Source organism: Mustela lutreola, chromosome 2 (assembly GCF_030435805.1).
Source record: "Mustela lutreola isolate mMusLut2 chromosome 2, mMusLut2.pri, whole genome shotgun sequence".
In the NCBI taxonomy this organism is placed as follows: domain Eukaryota; kingdom Metazoa; phylum Chordata; class Mammalia; order Carnivora; family Mustelidae; genus Mustela; species Mustela lutreola.
The window spans coordinates 103,230,511-103,247,415 of NC_081291.1; the positions used below are offsets into that span (position 1 = coordinate 103,230,511).

At 49.8% G+C, this 16,905-nt stretch overlaps 1 protein-coding gene across 2 annotated transcripts in view; it reads left to right on the forward strand.

Annotated features, from left to right (window-relative positions):
• The window catches only part of PDIA5 (protein disulfide isomerase family A member 5), a 91,457-nt gene that overhangs the window by 11,045 nt on the left and 63,507 nt on the right, over positions 1–16,905 (forward strand). For both annotated transcript variants that reach the window (XM_059162860.1, XM_059162859.1), the window contains exons 2-3: positions 9,458–9,584; positions 12,526–12,613. In XM_059162860.1, the coding sequence (XP_059018843.1) occupies positions 9,458–9,584; positions 12,526–12,613 (215 nt within the window). The remainder of the gene's footprint in view (positions 1–9,457; positions 9,585–12,525; positions 12,614–16,905) is intronic.

Consider the following 16,905-nt stretch of genomic DNA (forward strand, 5'->3'; position numbering starts at 1 on the left):
TTAATTATTTCCATGATGGTGTCCAAATGGTGATAATTCCTTTTTTCTTTTAAGTTTTAAATTGGACATGCATATTGTGGTGACGGAAAAATAGACAAAGGGGAAGAAGAATAAAATCTATCCAAGGACAGAGTTTTACTTTGGTGCATTTTTTCATCCAGTCTTTTTCTGAGCATAATTTTGTGTATAGTTGTAATCATACTATGTACATTTGAATTGTTTTTTATTTAATTTTTATTAAAAAAAATTTATTTCTGTATTTGAGAGAGAGAAAGAGCAAGGGCCCACACATGAGGTGTGGGCGGGAGCAGAGGAAAAGAGAGAAGCAGGCTGCATGCTGAGCAGGGAGCCCAATATGCTACTTGATCCCAGGACCTTGAGATCATGACCTGAGCTGAAGGCAGACCTTTAACTGACTGAGCCACCCAGGCGCCTCCCTGGATTTTATTTTGTAACACTTAATATTAAAGCAAATATTTTTTTCATTGTGCAGTTTTTGAAAACATCACTTAAATGGCTGTGTTATTCCATTGAGTGGTTTCCTCGAAATAACCATTCCCCTGCTCTTGAATATTGAGGTTGTTTACAATTTTTGACTCTTACAAGTGGGACCCTGTGAGTCATCTGTCAGAACCTTTGCTCGTTTCCTCAGGACAGATTCCCAAAAGTGGAATTACGAAGTCAAGGAGCATAAATACTTTTAAGATACTTGACCAATTGTGCCAAGTAGCTTTCCAAAAGAACTGTACTTTTGCCAGTGCTGTATGACATTTGGGCGCCATAACTTAAGAGATTCGTTAATGATGTGTCTCAGTTTTTTTTTTTTTTTCTTTCTCACTGTGACCCACTGGTCAAGATTTGTGTTGAGATTAATTTCCTATATTTTGAATTATGAAAGCAGAAGTATTTATTTCCCAGAATAAATTCTAGGAATATAGCACGTTGTTCTTTCCAAGCTCTAAAACTCGGCTGCTGGCGTGGGATAGCTCTGAGAGCCATGAGCATTGTCCTGTCTGAGTTACGTCATTCAGAACGGTGAAGGGCTTGAAGGCATAGGTGAGGAAAAAACTGAGGTATTTTGCCTACAGAATTCTAAGAAGGAATGCGTTTGCCATCTTCAGAGTGTGATGGGCTGATAGAGTGGCCTGGGAGAGGGGGCCATTTTTGCTTTCTAATGACCAAAGCTATCTGGGACGAGATGGTAGTGTGGAGGGCATGGACGTATGAATATTTAGTTCCCAAAGCCTTGGGGACCCACTACGTTGAACAGCATCCAGTTTTGAGTCGTTGGTCTGGAGGGTTACCTGGAGGCTGCATATGGCATGTGAGGAATGTGGAGAGGAGTCCTGTATCGGGGAAACTGATCAGCCCTACTCTAGTCTGGGAAGTGCAAGGCCTTTTGGTCTCCTGCAGTGACCCCACTTCTTAGTAGTAAAAGCCCGAGGTTGCTGGGAAACTGAAGAGCTACTAGCTAATTTTCCTTTCATTTGTGGGTAGTTGTCACTAACGGACCAATACACATGATTGGAACAGACATAATGAAGCACACAGTAGATCAAGTAGATCACAATAGATCAAGCCTTTGATACTTTCTCTGTCTCCTTCCTTATAGCAATTTATCTGAAGTATAATACATGATTTAATGCCTTAGACACTTTGAAATATCCCAACTGGAGCAGGTGTTAATATTTCTTTCTAGTTTAAGCTTTTGTTCCGCAATAGATCCTCAAGATCTATTTGTGTGTGTGCCGGAACACCCAGAATGATAGTACCTTACAAAGATCATATATTTCACTCATGTCAAAGCCTAGAAAGCAGTGTTCTAAGGCCAGTATATACCCGTGGAAGTCAGGGACCCAGGTACTTCTATCGTACTACTATACATCTTTAATAGATCCATTCTCCTCATTGTCTCAAGGTGGCTGCCTGAGTTCCAGCCATCTTGTCCAGATTCCATCTGGCAGGGGGAGGAGGGGACTAAGACATAGATGTCTATTAGGAACAGCTCCTAAAATTTGCACATGACTCCTCTGCTTACATTCCAAGGGCTGGAATTTAGTTACATAGCTACACTTGCTGCAGGGGAGACTGAGAGGAGTGGCTTTTAATGTGGGTGGACATATAATCAGAGAAATTTGGCAGGTTTTTTTCACAAGGTATAATTACTTTGAGGTACTCTCTGGTAGTGGTCATGAGGATGGATTTACCACAATGTCACAGTTGCAAAGAGCTTTGGAAAAATCACTTTTGGCCCCTTCCTTTTACAGGAACTTAGAGAATAGAGAGGACTTGTCCAAGGTCACACAATCAGTAAATAAAACTAGTGCAAAACTTGGGTTTCTAGCTGTTTCCACCGAACCTTCCCCTCTAAATTCTCAGCCACCTCAAGTTCTCTGATCTTGGGTTCAGGTCATCTGTTTTTAACATTTTTTTCCTGGATTCCTTTACCACCAGCTTCTTAAGAGTCTAGACTTTCAGATTCTGACATTTGAAAACTATTTTGAGCCAAATGTGGGTTACACTAAATTAAACTGGTTTCTTCACAGCTCCCAACATAAGAAGGGTATCTTTTTTCAGGTGACAGAGTGAAAAAGGTCAAGTCCCACCTCCACCCTTTTTCCTAAATGCTAAATTTCTGTCTTCAAATCCTCCTTCTTCAGCAAACTGCTTTTACATAACGGAATACCTCCAGCTTCGTGGTCAGCATTGAGGAGTGAATCTGTAACACCAGCCTCCCTGGCTGGAGGGAACATGAGGGTACCGGCATGCACCCCAGAGAGCTGGAGCTTTTTAAAGCTGAGGGTGTGATGTGGCAAGGAGTGTTCTCCCTGTTATTTTCAAGAATTGTATCGCTCTTTATCTCGTTAGTCTGGTAGGGATCATGGGTGAGGTTAAGTGAAGAGAGATGAGCTTATGCGTGCTGTGGGTCAGGGAGAGAGGGAGCTGGAAAGGGGCACAAACTCCTGCACATGACCTCTGATGAGCAGCGGATCTGGACTAGTTGCCCCAGCAAACTGAGAACCAGGACAGACAACTGGGCACTGTGGGCTTGCAGGAAGCAGAAGTTTAGAAATCCTTTCTTGCTGTGGGATTCTGGAAGTTGGGGGCTTTTCTCCAAAAGGCCCTGCTTGGGAAAGAGGCGCTCCTTTTCTGCATGGGTCCAGGGAGCTTATAGGGTTGAGAGAAATAAACTTCCTCTGGCCAGGAGCTGGGAGACCCGAGGTGTAGTCCCTGCTCTGCTGCTTACCTACTGTATGACCTTGGGAAGTGATAGAACCTTGCTGAGCCTGTTTCCTTTTCGTGGGCTGAAGCTAGTCCCCAGTTATTGGGTTTGGTGAGGGGCAAATGGGCATGAAATCTGGAAGGAGCACTCTGCCTGTGCTGCGTGGGCTCCTGGTCTGGGTTGCCATGTGGATGGGTGATGATTTCAGGTTTTACATCCTGAGTGTGTGTACGTGCATGCTCCTTCCTGCCTGGACTTGCTGTTTTGCCTGATTGCAGCCAAGGCCCTGGAGAGGAAGAGGTGGTGCCCATTTCACTGTTGTTCTTGCTCTATCTCTGATTTGTCTCACTAATAGTACTAATAGAGATAATTATGATTATTATGTACTTCTGTGTGCCAAGCATTATGTTAGGTTCTCTATGTACTTTTCTCCCCCTCATTTAACCTCAGCCAGCCCCACAAGGGAGTATCAGTACTGTCCTCCCCTCTTTATGGGTGGGGAGATGCCCCCCTGAGAGGGCTACTAACATCTGAGGTCATGTTGCTGTAAATAATGGCCCCTGGGTCTGACCCCAGGTCTGTATGGCTCCAGAAGCAGTGCACTCTCCCTGGTGTCTGAGGGGTGGGACTCTGACGAGGGTGGGGTTCTAGGCTGGCGGTGATACAGGCAGGAGCACGCTCAGGGCGTCTGGAAGATGAGAGGACCCATTGCCTGGCTGAAGAGGGCCTGGGGCAGTGGATGGAGGCCCGAGGGCGGAGGTGGCTGTTACTCTGATGGAGGTGCCTGGTGTTCTGAGGGGGTGTGCACTGCGACGGGGTCGGGGGTGGCACTGGGGACCTGGATTCCCGGGCCGCAGAAAGAGGGCAGCTGTCCTTTCCAGCCATGGCCTGCCCTGCGTTGGGTGGGTGGGTGGGGGGCAGTTTTACGAGCCTCAGCCCAGCCCATGATGGGCAGCCCAGCCTTGCTGTAAACACTGCTGAAGCTGAGGGATGGTGAGCAGAAAGAAAGCAATCATGGGGAAAGGTCAGAAGGAGTTTGCATGGTGGACAAAGGGGATTTTTTTTTTTTTCTCTCTCCTCTAACACCAAAGCTAGTGACTTAGAATGTAAAGAGCCTGCGGCACCTGGGGACAGTTCCGTGGCTATCTGGGCAGGTGGCTGGCTTCTCAGATACCGCCCTCTCCCCCAAAGGCTTGACAACCTGAGCGTGTGTGCACCATTAACATGGTTGTTATTGCTGTTATTTGTGGGTTGTGACTTAGGAAGTCTGTGGGAAGGTGCTTGGCAAGGCGATCCAAGGCTCACTGGAGCGGGGTCTCAAGGAAGGGAAGGAGCGTGCACTCTGCAAAGGTTAAAGAATGGAAGTGGAGGAGAAGGGAGAATGTTAAGTGGCTGGAGGAGAGGCTTAGGGGAGGAAGGAAAGGGACGGCCTCCTGGCCGCCCCCTGGTTGTGAGCTAAGGGGGTGGTCCCTCTGGGGCCAGGCACCAGGGGGCCTTTCATCCTTCCCCCTCTCAGTGATGTTAAGCCTGCCACCTTTGCTCCTAGCACACCACGCCATCTGTTTCCCCTGGATCAGGCTCTGCTGACTGTGTTTTCTCTCTTGCTCCTGAATCTCCTCCCCTCCTGCCTCTCTAGGCAGTCCTGCTCCCCTGTGCCCACATGCATGCATCCCTCCACAGGGGAGACCGCCCACCCTTCTCCTGACTGGCTGGGTCACCTGTGCGGCTTCCTGTTGTCAGTCACTGCAGGCTGGGTGTGCAAGCTGGCTTCTGGCCGCCCTCCCTGCTTACTGCTGGGGTTCACTCATGATGTCCCAGGGGACTTCGCCATGGCCTTGCCTGCAGGGTCATCACCCCCTTTTCTGTGGGTCTCCTCCCTGGTCTGTGTTGATGCAGCACTTCTCACCTTCTCCTTCCCGACTTTCCTCTCAGTCCTCTTCCTCCCCTCAGCTGAGGTGTTCCCTTGTTGTCTCCTTCTGAACGTGGCCCTGGAGCCTTCACTGGCCTCAGGGCTCACTCTCCAGCCTGGAGGATGTCTGTACTGGCCACATGTCCACACCTGAGTGTATTACCTACCAACTTTCTCAACAGAAGACCACAGCCTTTCCTGCCACCACTGCTCAGTTCTTCCATTTTGGCTGTCGTTGTGCACGCCTAGCCCAGAACCCTTTGAATCATTTTGGCCTCTTCTCCCTTCCTTCCTTGCTTACATAGGAATAATTGCTGAGTTCTCTTGTTTCCCCCTGAGGCTCTTGGGTAGACCCATTTCTATCCCCTTGGGCAGCTGCCCAGCTGGTCCTCCCACCTCCAGCCTCCCTGGTGGCTGCCCAGTCTAAGGTCATGGCCGGATGAGGCTCTTGAGCCAGGCTTTCCAGACCCCCCAGTTGGTCCCAGCCATGCTCTCCCACGATTCTCCAGTCCAGATGATGACTGCCCTGTGGTCTGTCTGCTTTCGGTGGTCCATCCTGGGTCTCGCAGGAGCTGCCACGGACTCACTTTATGACCTCCTCTGTAGAGGTCAGGAGTGTGGTGACCATTGATTCTTCATGGTTATGATGCTGAGCAGACACTTCCTGAGGGCTTTCAAGGGGCCAGGCACCATGCTGGGCTCCACCCTCCAGAGTTCTTAGTCTAGGGGTGTGGTAGGGATGGAGGGAGAGGGGGAAGGAGACACTTCCATAGGGAGTTCTAAACCAGGCTGGCCACGGGCAGTGCCCAGTTTAAACCCTAGCATCATACTGGGTGATAGTGTTCAAGTATTCCGTTAGCTCAGTGCATTTCTTAGGGTGAACTTAAGTTCTCTGCTGTGTGAGGGTAAATGTTGGGTCAGAGGCTTTGATGGCTGGCTAGAGAGTGGTTTGTTTACTATGAGGGGGGCTATTGGTTAGATGATTGGAGGGACTGATTGGGTTTTAGAGAAAGGAAGCTGTGGGTATGCCATTGGACTTGACTCTTGAGGTTTCTGCTGTAGACCCTTTGCTATCAGTGGCCCAGCGGTGTGCCACTGCACTGCCTGGACAGGTAGGCACTGGGCCTGGCCTGGCTCCTTTCCCTCCCCTTCTTCCCTGTTCCACAAGGGTAGGTGCCTGCCAGTCTCAGGAGGGCTGGTCTACAGGGCAAAGTACTGAGGCACTGGGCAAGGGCAGTTTGTTTTTCTCAAGTTACCGTATTATCTGAGGATTAAAACCACAGCAACATCAGTGTGTTTTTCCAACAGATTCTTTTCTTTTTTTCCTACAGTCATGTGTATTGAGCTATGGAGTTTTTAGTCTAAAGTCCATTAGCAACCTGAGAGCAGTAGAATAACAGGTAATAACATAAGGAATGAACTTTTTGGTGGGCTCTCAAGGTGGGTTGCCCGGCTCTGGCAGGGCAGAATGAGGGACACAGTTCCTCAACTCTTCCTCTTTGATGGTTTGACCCTGGGCAGAAGGAACGTTTGAATTCCAATGGCAGATCAGATTTAGAAATGCTATAATATGGCCACATTTTGGTCTTCTACTCTGCAGAAATGGGACATTGTATTATATACTATGGTAACTGATACCATTGGGGTGCTTTATGATTTATAAAGCATGTTTGAGAAGTTACCCATTTCATCCTCACAGCCATCCCACTAGGGAGGTATCATTATTTCCATGTCAGATGCAAGGCACTAGGCTGTAAAAGGTCAGGTGATGTGGACTAGGCATCTTAGCTACTGGCTGGTAGAGCTCAGATGCAGCCCAAGACTTCTGGCTGCAAAGAGGCAATGGACTAAGAGAGCATTGGGTCCAGTAGAGAGACTAGGGCTCAGGTTCTGGCCCTGTTACTTATTAGCTGTGTAACTTTGGTCAGATTATTTAACTGATCAATACAGTTAAGCTTATCAGATAATCTACAGTTGCCTCCTTTTATTGGCCACATTCATCCATAACTCTTTGTCCTTGCTCCATTACGGGCTGGTTGCTGTGTAGTCTACAGGATATATATCCTGGACTCCTGTTCACCATCAGCATAGTAATTCTTGCCTCCCTTTGTGGGATCCTTTGTTTCCTAGATTCCCTGTCTTTCTCATTTTTTACTAATTTGTTTTAATAGAGCATGACTTCCAGTATTTTCCTTTGAAAGGGTATATTGGTGGTAAGTTTTTCACATCTGAGCTCTTAAGCCTAAGTAAATCTGTACTTATAATTGACAGATAATTTGGCTGGATATAGAATTCCAGTTGGAGATAGTGTTGCATGAGAATCATGGAGGCAATGCTTCATTGTCATCTTGTGTGCTGATGAGCAGTCTTAGGCCAGTTTTGACTCCTGATCTTTTTGTGTGTGGTAGGTTTTTTTTTTTCTTTGAAACTTTCAGAATCTCTTCTTTGTCAGCAGTGTTCTGAAAGTTTTCAGTGATGTTCTTTGGTGAGAGTCTTTTTTTATTCATTGTGTGGGACCTTCTCAACTGGAGACTTATATTCTTGAAGTCTGGGGTATTTTCTTGAAGTTGTTTTTTTTTCTTTTCTTTTTTAAGTTTCTTTTCCTCGAGTTACTTTAATTTGGCTCTTGCACTTAATGGATCCATTTTCTTATTTTCCTTAACTTTTTCTTCTATTTTGTATTTCTTAATTTTATATTTTATTTTCTAGGAGTTTTTTTTTTTTTAATTTTACTTTCAACTCTATTGGAATTTTTTTAGTTCTTTGAGAATTTACTTTCCAAGAGTTTTTCCTGATCCTCTTTGACTATTCCTTACTCGTGGCATTCTATTCTTTTTTTTTTTTTTTTTAATTTTTAAAATTTATTTGACAGAGAGTATGAGGAAGAGCACAAGAGGGGAGAGCAGCAGAGGGAGAGGGAGAAGAAGGCTCCCAGCTGAGCAGAAGCCTAATGTGGGACTTGATCCCAGGACCCCTGGCATCATGACCTGACGTGAGGGCAGACACTTAACCTACTGAGCCATCCAGGCGCCCTGCATTCTATTCTTGTTTTATGGATGTGGCATTTCATTTCTCTGAGAATAATAATCATAGTTTTTCTGTTTTCTGTTCTTTTTCTTTTCTTCTAAGTATCCTCTTTCTTCTACTTTGTTTTCATCCCTATCTTTTGTATTGAGGGCTTTTCTCAAATATCTGGAGAACTTGGGTTATCTGTCTTGAATAGCAAGTCACTGGCACATGCACTGGAGACTGTGAGTGTGAGGAGGAGGTAGAGGGCACTTGTTTACTGAGAGGGCCTCACAGTGGGCATTTCAGTGGGAACTCAGGTGTTTGACTGGAGGCTCTCCAAAACACCATCTTTAGGCTGTTTTTCTTGTGCTCCTCAGTTTCCACAGAGAAAAATTCTCTAATCTCCTGCCTGGGGGAATAAGACTGGCAGCATTCTGGAAGAGGGAAGGGAGATGTCAGGGGAGTGGGGGCTCACGGGGATGGGTGATTTCCAGGTTCAGTTTGCAGACTTTCCCTTAATCCCCTTGTTTTCTCTCAGGACCATACTTCTTCTGTTTGCCTGGTGTCTCCCAGCAGAGCTTTTCTTATTCAGTCTCTCCATATAGTAACCCCGTGTTTTCCCTCAACGAGGCAAGGGGCTGCTGGCCAGCTCTGTGGGCTGGGTAAGGGGATCTGCTGTGTGACTGTTCCTTATTCAGACTTTTAACTGCTTCCAGCCCACTCCTCGTGCCTGCAGAGGTGCTTGGGGCCTCCAGTACCCAAGGTTGTTCTCCGGGTTCTCTGGGAAGAATTGCTCGTTTCTTGTTGGCTGGCTTCCTGAGATCACTGGCTGAGTGGGAAAAGCAGAAAACCTTCCATTCCCATCCTAAATATGAGAAGTGATCTTACTTCTCTGTGGATTTGTGCTTCAGTGCTTCTAGGTGGGATGGAGTTTGCACATTGCTCTGGTGTGTGGTGTTGGAGTGCGGTGTGGGGTACAGATACAGACTTTCCAGAGAGGTCTGGATTGAGTAGGTGGCTGGTACATCCGGCAGCCTGCTTGTGTAGAATGCAGCTCTTATAGCTTTGTATAAGGGCCTGAAGAGGAATGCTGAGGTGGAGACTGGGAGTGAGCTGGGCAGTGTCCTGGGGGAGAGCTGTTGGTGGTTTGGCAAAGCAATAAGGTGGAAAGGTTGATGCAGTGTCCCGAGAGGGGTTGGTGTGTTCTTATCCCTCTGAAATAAAGTGGGTTCTAGGCAGTGTGTCTGCAGGCACCCATCCTTCCTTGGGCTTGGCAGGAAGCTGGGGCTCACGGTCCTTGGTCTCTTGATCCCCAGGTGGTCCTGCCAACGTGGCTGTCCTCCACAAAGGTCTCCTCGCTCATCGAGAGAATTTCTGACCCCAAGGACTTGAAAAAACTTCTCAGGACCCGGAATAATGTGCTGGTGCTTTACTCCAAATCTGGTGAGTGCCCAACCTAGTTTTGGGGGTCATCCATCGGGAATGGGACGGTTTGAGTTCGGGGCACAGGTGGGAGACAGAGACCTCAGGACCAGAAAGCATTCAGGGAGGGTCTGAGGGTCATCAGGCTTGTCAGCTTTCCCCAGAAAATGAAGCAAAGGCACAGAGGGGTGTTTGTTCCTGTCTTTTTGGATTTCTGAGATGCTGTTTCCATTCCCTGTAATCAGTTGTTCTTAGGTAGAGCCTCTGGAGCCCTCACTACATCAGGAGGGAGAGGGTGTGTGTGAAGGGGAATGGAGGATGGTAGTCGCTGGGCACGGATGTTCTGGCTTCCTGGACAGGTGCAGGCTGGCCACGACGGGCTATGTTTCACCAGAGGTGTTGATTCAGTGATGGGGCTGGGCTGTCGTCAGCTGACTTGGTCCCAGGTTTGGGAGCACACACCAGGTTGGCAGCCCTGGTCCTGCCCGGTCCCCATCTGTCCCACTCTGGGGTCAGAACACAGAATGGAGTTGGCAGTGGGCTCCAGGAGCAGGACAGAGTAGTTTTAGGGGGCGGGGGTAGGAGCTGTGGCTTGCCTCCTCTGACCTTGAGGCTGGCCAGGGCATAGTGGCTGGAGAGAGGTTTGCTTAGCTCTTGGCCACGAATATCCGAACATCTGACTGTTGATGTTGTTCCAGCAGAGTTAAGTGTTTTCACTGCTCCTCAGGATGCCAAGTTTTCTGTGCCCTGGAGAAGCAGCAGCCAGAGGCTGGGCCAGTTCCGGGCCCAGTTCTCCTTGGCAGTTCATCCTCGACACTCATTGGCACTGGGGGCTGATGGATGTTTTGGACGTGTGTCTCTCCTGAAGCCTGCATCCGCTAAGCACCCTGGCACTTGCTACTTCTTGCCCTTTGGAGGGCTTGGCACACCCTTCCTGAGCTGTTGTTGGGAGCCTGGCCCGTGTCTAGCATTTCTCCATTGTCAGGAGTAGGGGGAAATTGAGGCAAAGGAGAAGCAGAGCTGCTCCTGAAGCCTGGGGTGCAGGGCTCTGAATAAGCCTGGTTTACCTCCTGGGATGCTTATGCGGCTGCCAGTGCAAAAACATGCTCCGTCCCTTCTCTGGGTCCGTCCCATCACAGGAGCTCATCACCTTACACGGGCTCCACAGGGAACTTGTGGGACACATTCCCATCTGCTCCTTTGCCATGAGGGAGGCACTGCAGGTTGTCAGAGAGCGTCTGGTTTTCTGGTGGGGAAACTGAGGCAGGGGGAGACTAGCTGACTCGTCTGAGCTCCACTGGCTGGTGGATGATACAGCTGGCCCTCTGTGCTTCCCCCACCTCATTTCCTCTGCTGGAGCCTAGGAAGAAATGTGTGAATCCTGCAATGGCGGGGGAGGGGGGGCTCTGAGATCAGGAGATGATTAGGGTAGCTGTGGGGCAGGACGCAGGGCCTTGACCACTCTTACTTTCTCTTCTGCCCCTTACCCAGCCTCTGGCTCACTCATTGGCAGTGGGGTTCCAGTGCTTCCTGGGCGCTTCTCCGCCTTGGACTGCCGGGCAGTAGGACCCATGTGAAAATTTTACCTTCCTGCCCCCTTACCCGGGCTGCCTGAGCTGTGACGAGCACAGTGGGCTGTGGAGCAGTGCAGTAACTGGATTTTCTCCACTTCTCTCCTCTCAAGCAGCATCTTCCTTTCCCCGGCTGAAAGATGTGGTTCAGAGAGGGGTGCTTCATATAGCTCAAGTTGAGCTCCCCTGCTGCCCCAGGGAGCCCCATCTAAGCCCCGGGGCGATGGCTTTTCCCCCTCTGCTGCACCTCCTCCTCCAGTTGGGTTTGTGGGGGTTCCCAGGAGTGCCTCCTTTGGGTGGCTTCATGCAGTTCTCTAGAAAGATCCTTTTTGTTCACTTCTGTGAAAGACTCAGCGTGCTTTGTATTCACAAACAGCTACCATTATGCCTGCTAGAAAAGGGAATCTGTGGAAGCAAATAATTCAGACATCTTTTCTGCTCGGCTTTGGAATGTATCTTATGGTTTGGGGTGGTAGGGCGGGACAGCGGACCTGTTCTCGCTCCTTATGTCTGCACGGTAGCCCTTCAAGTGAGCTCCCAGGTGTGATGGGGAAAGGCGAGGCGCCGGCCACAGACCCTCACAAGCTGGCCATGTTGGAATCCTGGCTGTGAGGCTCTGTCCCCAAGCACCTGCCCTCCCACCATAGGTTCCAGGGCTTTGCCCAGATGCCTGTGACACTTGGCCCAGAGGCCCAGTGACAAACTTACTTTCTCATGCTCACTCCACCCTGTCCCCAAGGCATAGTGCCTGTTTTTGCAGGTGACCCTCCAGGTACTGCCAGGGATGGCCCTATTGTCACTGCTGGGGAAATGGACTGTGAATTGTGACCCGGATCTACTTGACATTGGTCCATCAGAGACTAGTGTCACATATAAACCTCCTTTAACCACCAGGCTGTCCTGAGCCCCTGTTGAGGCGAGGGTGTGACGCACAAGTAAAGGAAGAGTCTTGATTCTTGCTCTTGTGAGCTCCCAGCATGGGCTTCAGGACAGAGGAGTGTGGAATGGGCAGACTTGTTCCCAGTGTTAGTTATAGAGTTGTAATCGTTTGGTTACAGGATTTTCACAGTTTGTCCCAGAAGAGTAATGAGTCAGAGATTCTACTGAGAGTTGAGCATCTGGCTGAGAGATTCTTAGAAGAATGGGGTGTGAGGTGTGGTGGAAAGGAGGGGTGAGTTGGGGGTTCTGTGTCTTGAGGAGGGCTCCAGAGGCTGGCGGAAGCAGGGGTTTCTGAGAAGAATTCTCACCGAACTATTAATCCCAGGGTCAGTGTTGTAACCGGTGCTCTAGACCTCCTCCCTGGGACAGGTCTCCATCCTTCCTTGCTCCTGAGGGAAGATGGCTGGTGTGCTCGGGCACAAATGTTTAATTTTTTTTTTGTTTTTTTACAGAGGCTGCAGCTGAAAGTCATCTCAGGTTATTATCCACTGTGGCCCAGGCAGTGAAAGGACAAGGCACCATCTGCTGGGTAGACTGTGGGTATGTCCGGGGGACATGGGGCACGGGGGCTGAAGGGCAGGGCCTCCTTGGGGATTTAACCCCACCTTTGGGTGGGGTAGGGAATGGTTCCTGATGAAGGCTCTGGGAGAGAGGATGTGATGGAGAGACTGGGGTAGGAAAGCCTTTCTCACCTTACCGCAGGGCCACCTGCTTTCTGGAGAAGGGGCAGTTCTGGCTTCCCACCTTTTCTTTCCAGCCCCACCACTCTTCTTCCCTTTTTGCATAGTGCCACGTATGACATGATTTTTTTCTTCCCAGTGGGTGGGAGAGGGGGACTTGATTTCCTGAGAGCAACGTTATTTTCAGGGTCACCCGGCAGGCTTGCCTAGAAGGGGTCTGTGGCAAGAACCAGGGGCTTTACCCCCAGCCCAGGTCATTCATAGAGCTCTCCGATGCCCACAGCATGAAAGTGGTGGAATCAGCTGGTCTGAGGGACGGCTGCCTTGCCTTCTGAGGTAGCTCCATTAGATCAGGCCCGGACAGGTGGCTTTGTCCTTCCAGTGCTCTCTTCTGACCCATGTCTCCCTGCCCACCCCATCTGTCCCCATGCCAGCACTGCCCGCTCCTCCTCCTCCTTCCTCCTTCCTGACCTCCCTCTACCCAGAGACTTTCTTGTCAGTGTTAAGGTGGCAGGATCAGAAACCAGCCCACAGGCAGGAGTCTGGGGTTTCTTGATGGAATTTTCTTGATGGAATTCCTCGGATTCTTCCGAGTGTGGGAGTTTGAGTCTAGGGTGTGCTCAGCTTCCCTTTCCTTTCAATCATCAGGAATAATTTCCACATCTGTCTGTGCTTTGTGTGTGTGTGTGTGTGTGTGTGTGCACATACACACACCCCCTCGTTATATAATTAGCTCCCAATTTGGTATAGATTGGCCTAAGTACAGAAAAGGCACATAGAGAGTGAATGAACGTAGGGAAAACTAACCGGGAGCAGGTTTGTCCTTTGTATGTTTGGAGCACCTACTGTATGCAAGGCTCTGTGTTGCCCTTGGTGGATGCCAGCGGACATCTGCTTCTGACTGAGGATGAGAGGTGTTTCCAGAGCCCCTGTGTCTAGCCACATGTCACCTGGACTTCGGGTCCCTCAGGGGTATGGGCTTGGGAAGAGGAGGGGAAAGGAGGATATTGCACTGTTGTTAGTATGAGGAAGAGGCGGGGCTCTGCTGGGAAAAGAGGCAGTTCTTTTCCTGGATGGCCTGCAAAGGCCATCCTAACCTTTTCTAACCTTTCTTGTAGCTGTTCTTGCCCGGGCCACAGCCCAGCTATGAACCATGGGTTAACTGGGCTTTGCAGACTTCGCTCCAGTCCAGTCTTCTCCCACTCCATTTGGAACTCGAAACGGCTGTTTTGGACATGAACTTCTGGGACACACTGATTTATAAGCTGATGGCCTCAAGTTTATCTTCCGCATGATTGGTGAAAATTGAAGGGGGATTTTATTCTGACAAAGCACTGGATGAGACCAGGAGGAGAAGTCTTAGCTGAGTGCTGTTTGCCGTAGGGGTATCTGTGTGCGTGCACGCTCCTGTCTCCAGCCTCACCCCTCCTGATTTAGTGGAAGAGACTGCTCACCAGACATTTGGGGAGATCTTGGCCACTGGTTAATTCTAGTTCATAGTTGGTGCAAGAGTGTTCTTGTGTCCTAGGTGTGTCTGAGTCTCCTGCATTCTCCCAGGAGTGCACTGTGTGACTGGCAAAGCGACAGAGCCTCTTTGAGGGGACAGGGCACTGTGGAGTCTCCGTATCTGGAGATGACACTGGCCTGCCAACCAGGAGAGCCTATCCCAGAGAGTTCATAGTCTTGCAGGTGGCAGAAATGGGAAGGAGAGCTTTGATGTAGTTGCTGCCTTCTCCTGGAACATTCCTAAGCACTTCCTTTATGCCTTAAGGTACACAGATGGATAATAGTGTCCTCAGCGTGTGAGGCGGAAGCAGACACTGAACCCAGTGATTATAATTCTTGTGAGAAGTGCAGTCAGCAGAGGCTCTGGGTGTGAGGGGTATCCCTTTATTCTGCCTGGAAAGGTTGAGAAAAGCTTCACGGTGAAAGCAGAGTTACAGTTTGGGGCAAAGACCTTTGAGTACCCGGTCTTTAAAAGTGCCCCGGCTTTCCCTGCAGGCAGCTCCCTGTGGTATGGGCCCCGAGCATGGCCTGGGGCCCTCTGCAGCTGGACAAGGAGGCAGCAGTCTGCCTGCTCGCTGCAGGGGCAGGACTAAAGGGGACCAGGTTAGAACATCAGAATCCAGTGCTTGCTTGGAGACACGACATCTGGAGTCAATAAGAGTACCAGTGGGAGAAATAACCCTGTGACTTCTTATGTGCTAAGATGAAAATCTAGGGGGACACCTTAGAGCTTAAAGGGGTGACCTTAAGACAGAAGGACACACTGTGCCACATAGTTGCCACTCAGTTCATCCCTCCAAGAGGAAGTATGAACTGAAATGTTAGATGGCTTTTAAAATAGCTGAGATAAGTAGATGGGTTATGGAGCTCTAATGGGTTGTGTTGGAAGCAGGAGGAGGAGGATCTGAGTCCAAATCTGAAGTCAGAGGCAGGGTGCAGTGAGATCTTCCCAGAGCAGCCCAAGAGACAGAACCCGGGGCTCTAGTCCATGCAGGCCATTGGGGGTGGCAGTTCTCAGGGACAGCCATGACACAGGGAGTTCCCCAGGGGCGTGAGCTGGTTCTGCCCTCCTGCTCGGCTGCTCCAGGTCATAGACTTCTCAACATGACTTATAAACCATAATGGGAACCCGCCACGTTGACCCGAGGGCCCGGTGATGACAGCTCTCATTGTGTCCCAAATGTGTTCAGTGTGTGTTTTTGAGTCTGAATGAGAGGATCAGAGATGGGCAGAAGCGCTCGCGGGAGGACTTCCTCTTATTATCTGCAGTGGAGTGTGCAGGGGGAATGGAGCCAACGTCTGCTCACTTTTTATCCTAGCAGCTACTAAATGGCAGGTGGTCAGCCCGAGCGTGCCTCCCCTCCCATGGGCCCTCCTGAGGTTCCCCTTCTCTCCTCCTTTCCAGCTGTGCCTTCTGGCTTGCCAGCAGAGGGTTGGAGGCTAGACTGAGGATGCCAGGGCTTAGAAGGGGGTGACGGGAAGGTCTTGAGTGAAGAGCCCACTCTGCTTTTCTCCCTCTGAGGGCAGGTGATGGGGATAGAAGGCCTCCTAGGGCAAGAGAAGGCAGTGCTATGGCGTGAAATGTCTTTGAATGTGTGTGGAATAATGGCAGAAGCCTGGGTAGAAGGGTCAGCTCTGCTACTTATGAGCCCTATGACCTTGGACAAATCTGTTTCCTCATCTGTAAGTGCAACAATAGTATATCTTCTGCTGCCTTTCCAGGTCCGTGGTGAGGAGCCCGTAAATGCAGGTTCTTTCTAGAACGTAATTTAAGTGTGAGATCCCATTTTTCCTGTTACTTTTCATCTGGACAGGATTGTTTTGAGCATTCCTGGAAGAAGCCGAGGGGAGAAACCATGCGTGCCTTCTTCAACGGCTTTCTTGGAGGAGGGTCCCTTGGGTGTTGAGAGGATGCCCCTGAAGTAAGTTCTGAGCATGAGAGTCAGCCCCAGTGCACAGGCTGTTTTGCTCTGACCTTTAAAAAGTTTAGGGTACAGTGGGACGTGTAGGACTGTAGGTTATGGGACCTGGCCTTGAGTCTAGATGGACAGCTAATAGCTGTAGAGCCTTTGGCAAGTCGCTGCCCCTCTCTGGGCTTCAGCGTAATCTTGTGTGAACTATGGAGTTCGGCTTTCCGGTTTGCTCTCATCCCTGAATAGCATGGCTCAGAAAATCCTGGAAGCTGCCAGGTTTGTTGTGTGTGTATGCACGTGAATATGTGGCAGTCTTGGGGAGGGGGGGTGTCTTCCTCTGTGTCTCCCCCCATTCTGGGTGTCTTCTCCTGTGTTTCTCCTGTCCTTCCCTCGGAGCTGCTGGCCTCTCTCTTGCTTTGTTCCCTTTTCCTTGCTAGTTTCTACCGCCTCTTCCCCATCTCTGGGTCCCTGCCTCCCCTAGGTTTTTGGTCTTTCTTCTCCTCTGTTTTCTCTCTGGGTGTTTCTTTCTCCCTTTTTCTTGATTTTCAGGCTCTTCCCTCCCTACCCTTGCACGTGTGGCTGCAGTCACACGTGCCCCTCTGTCGGTTTTCTCCCAGGTTCCAGACCCTGTAAGCTTGTCGCTGTGAGGTGTCTGTGGGGTGTCTGGCTTCTGTCCAGGGATTTGTCAGCTCTCCCTTCCCCTCAGTCCACCTCCTGGCTCAGAGCTCAGCAG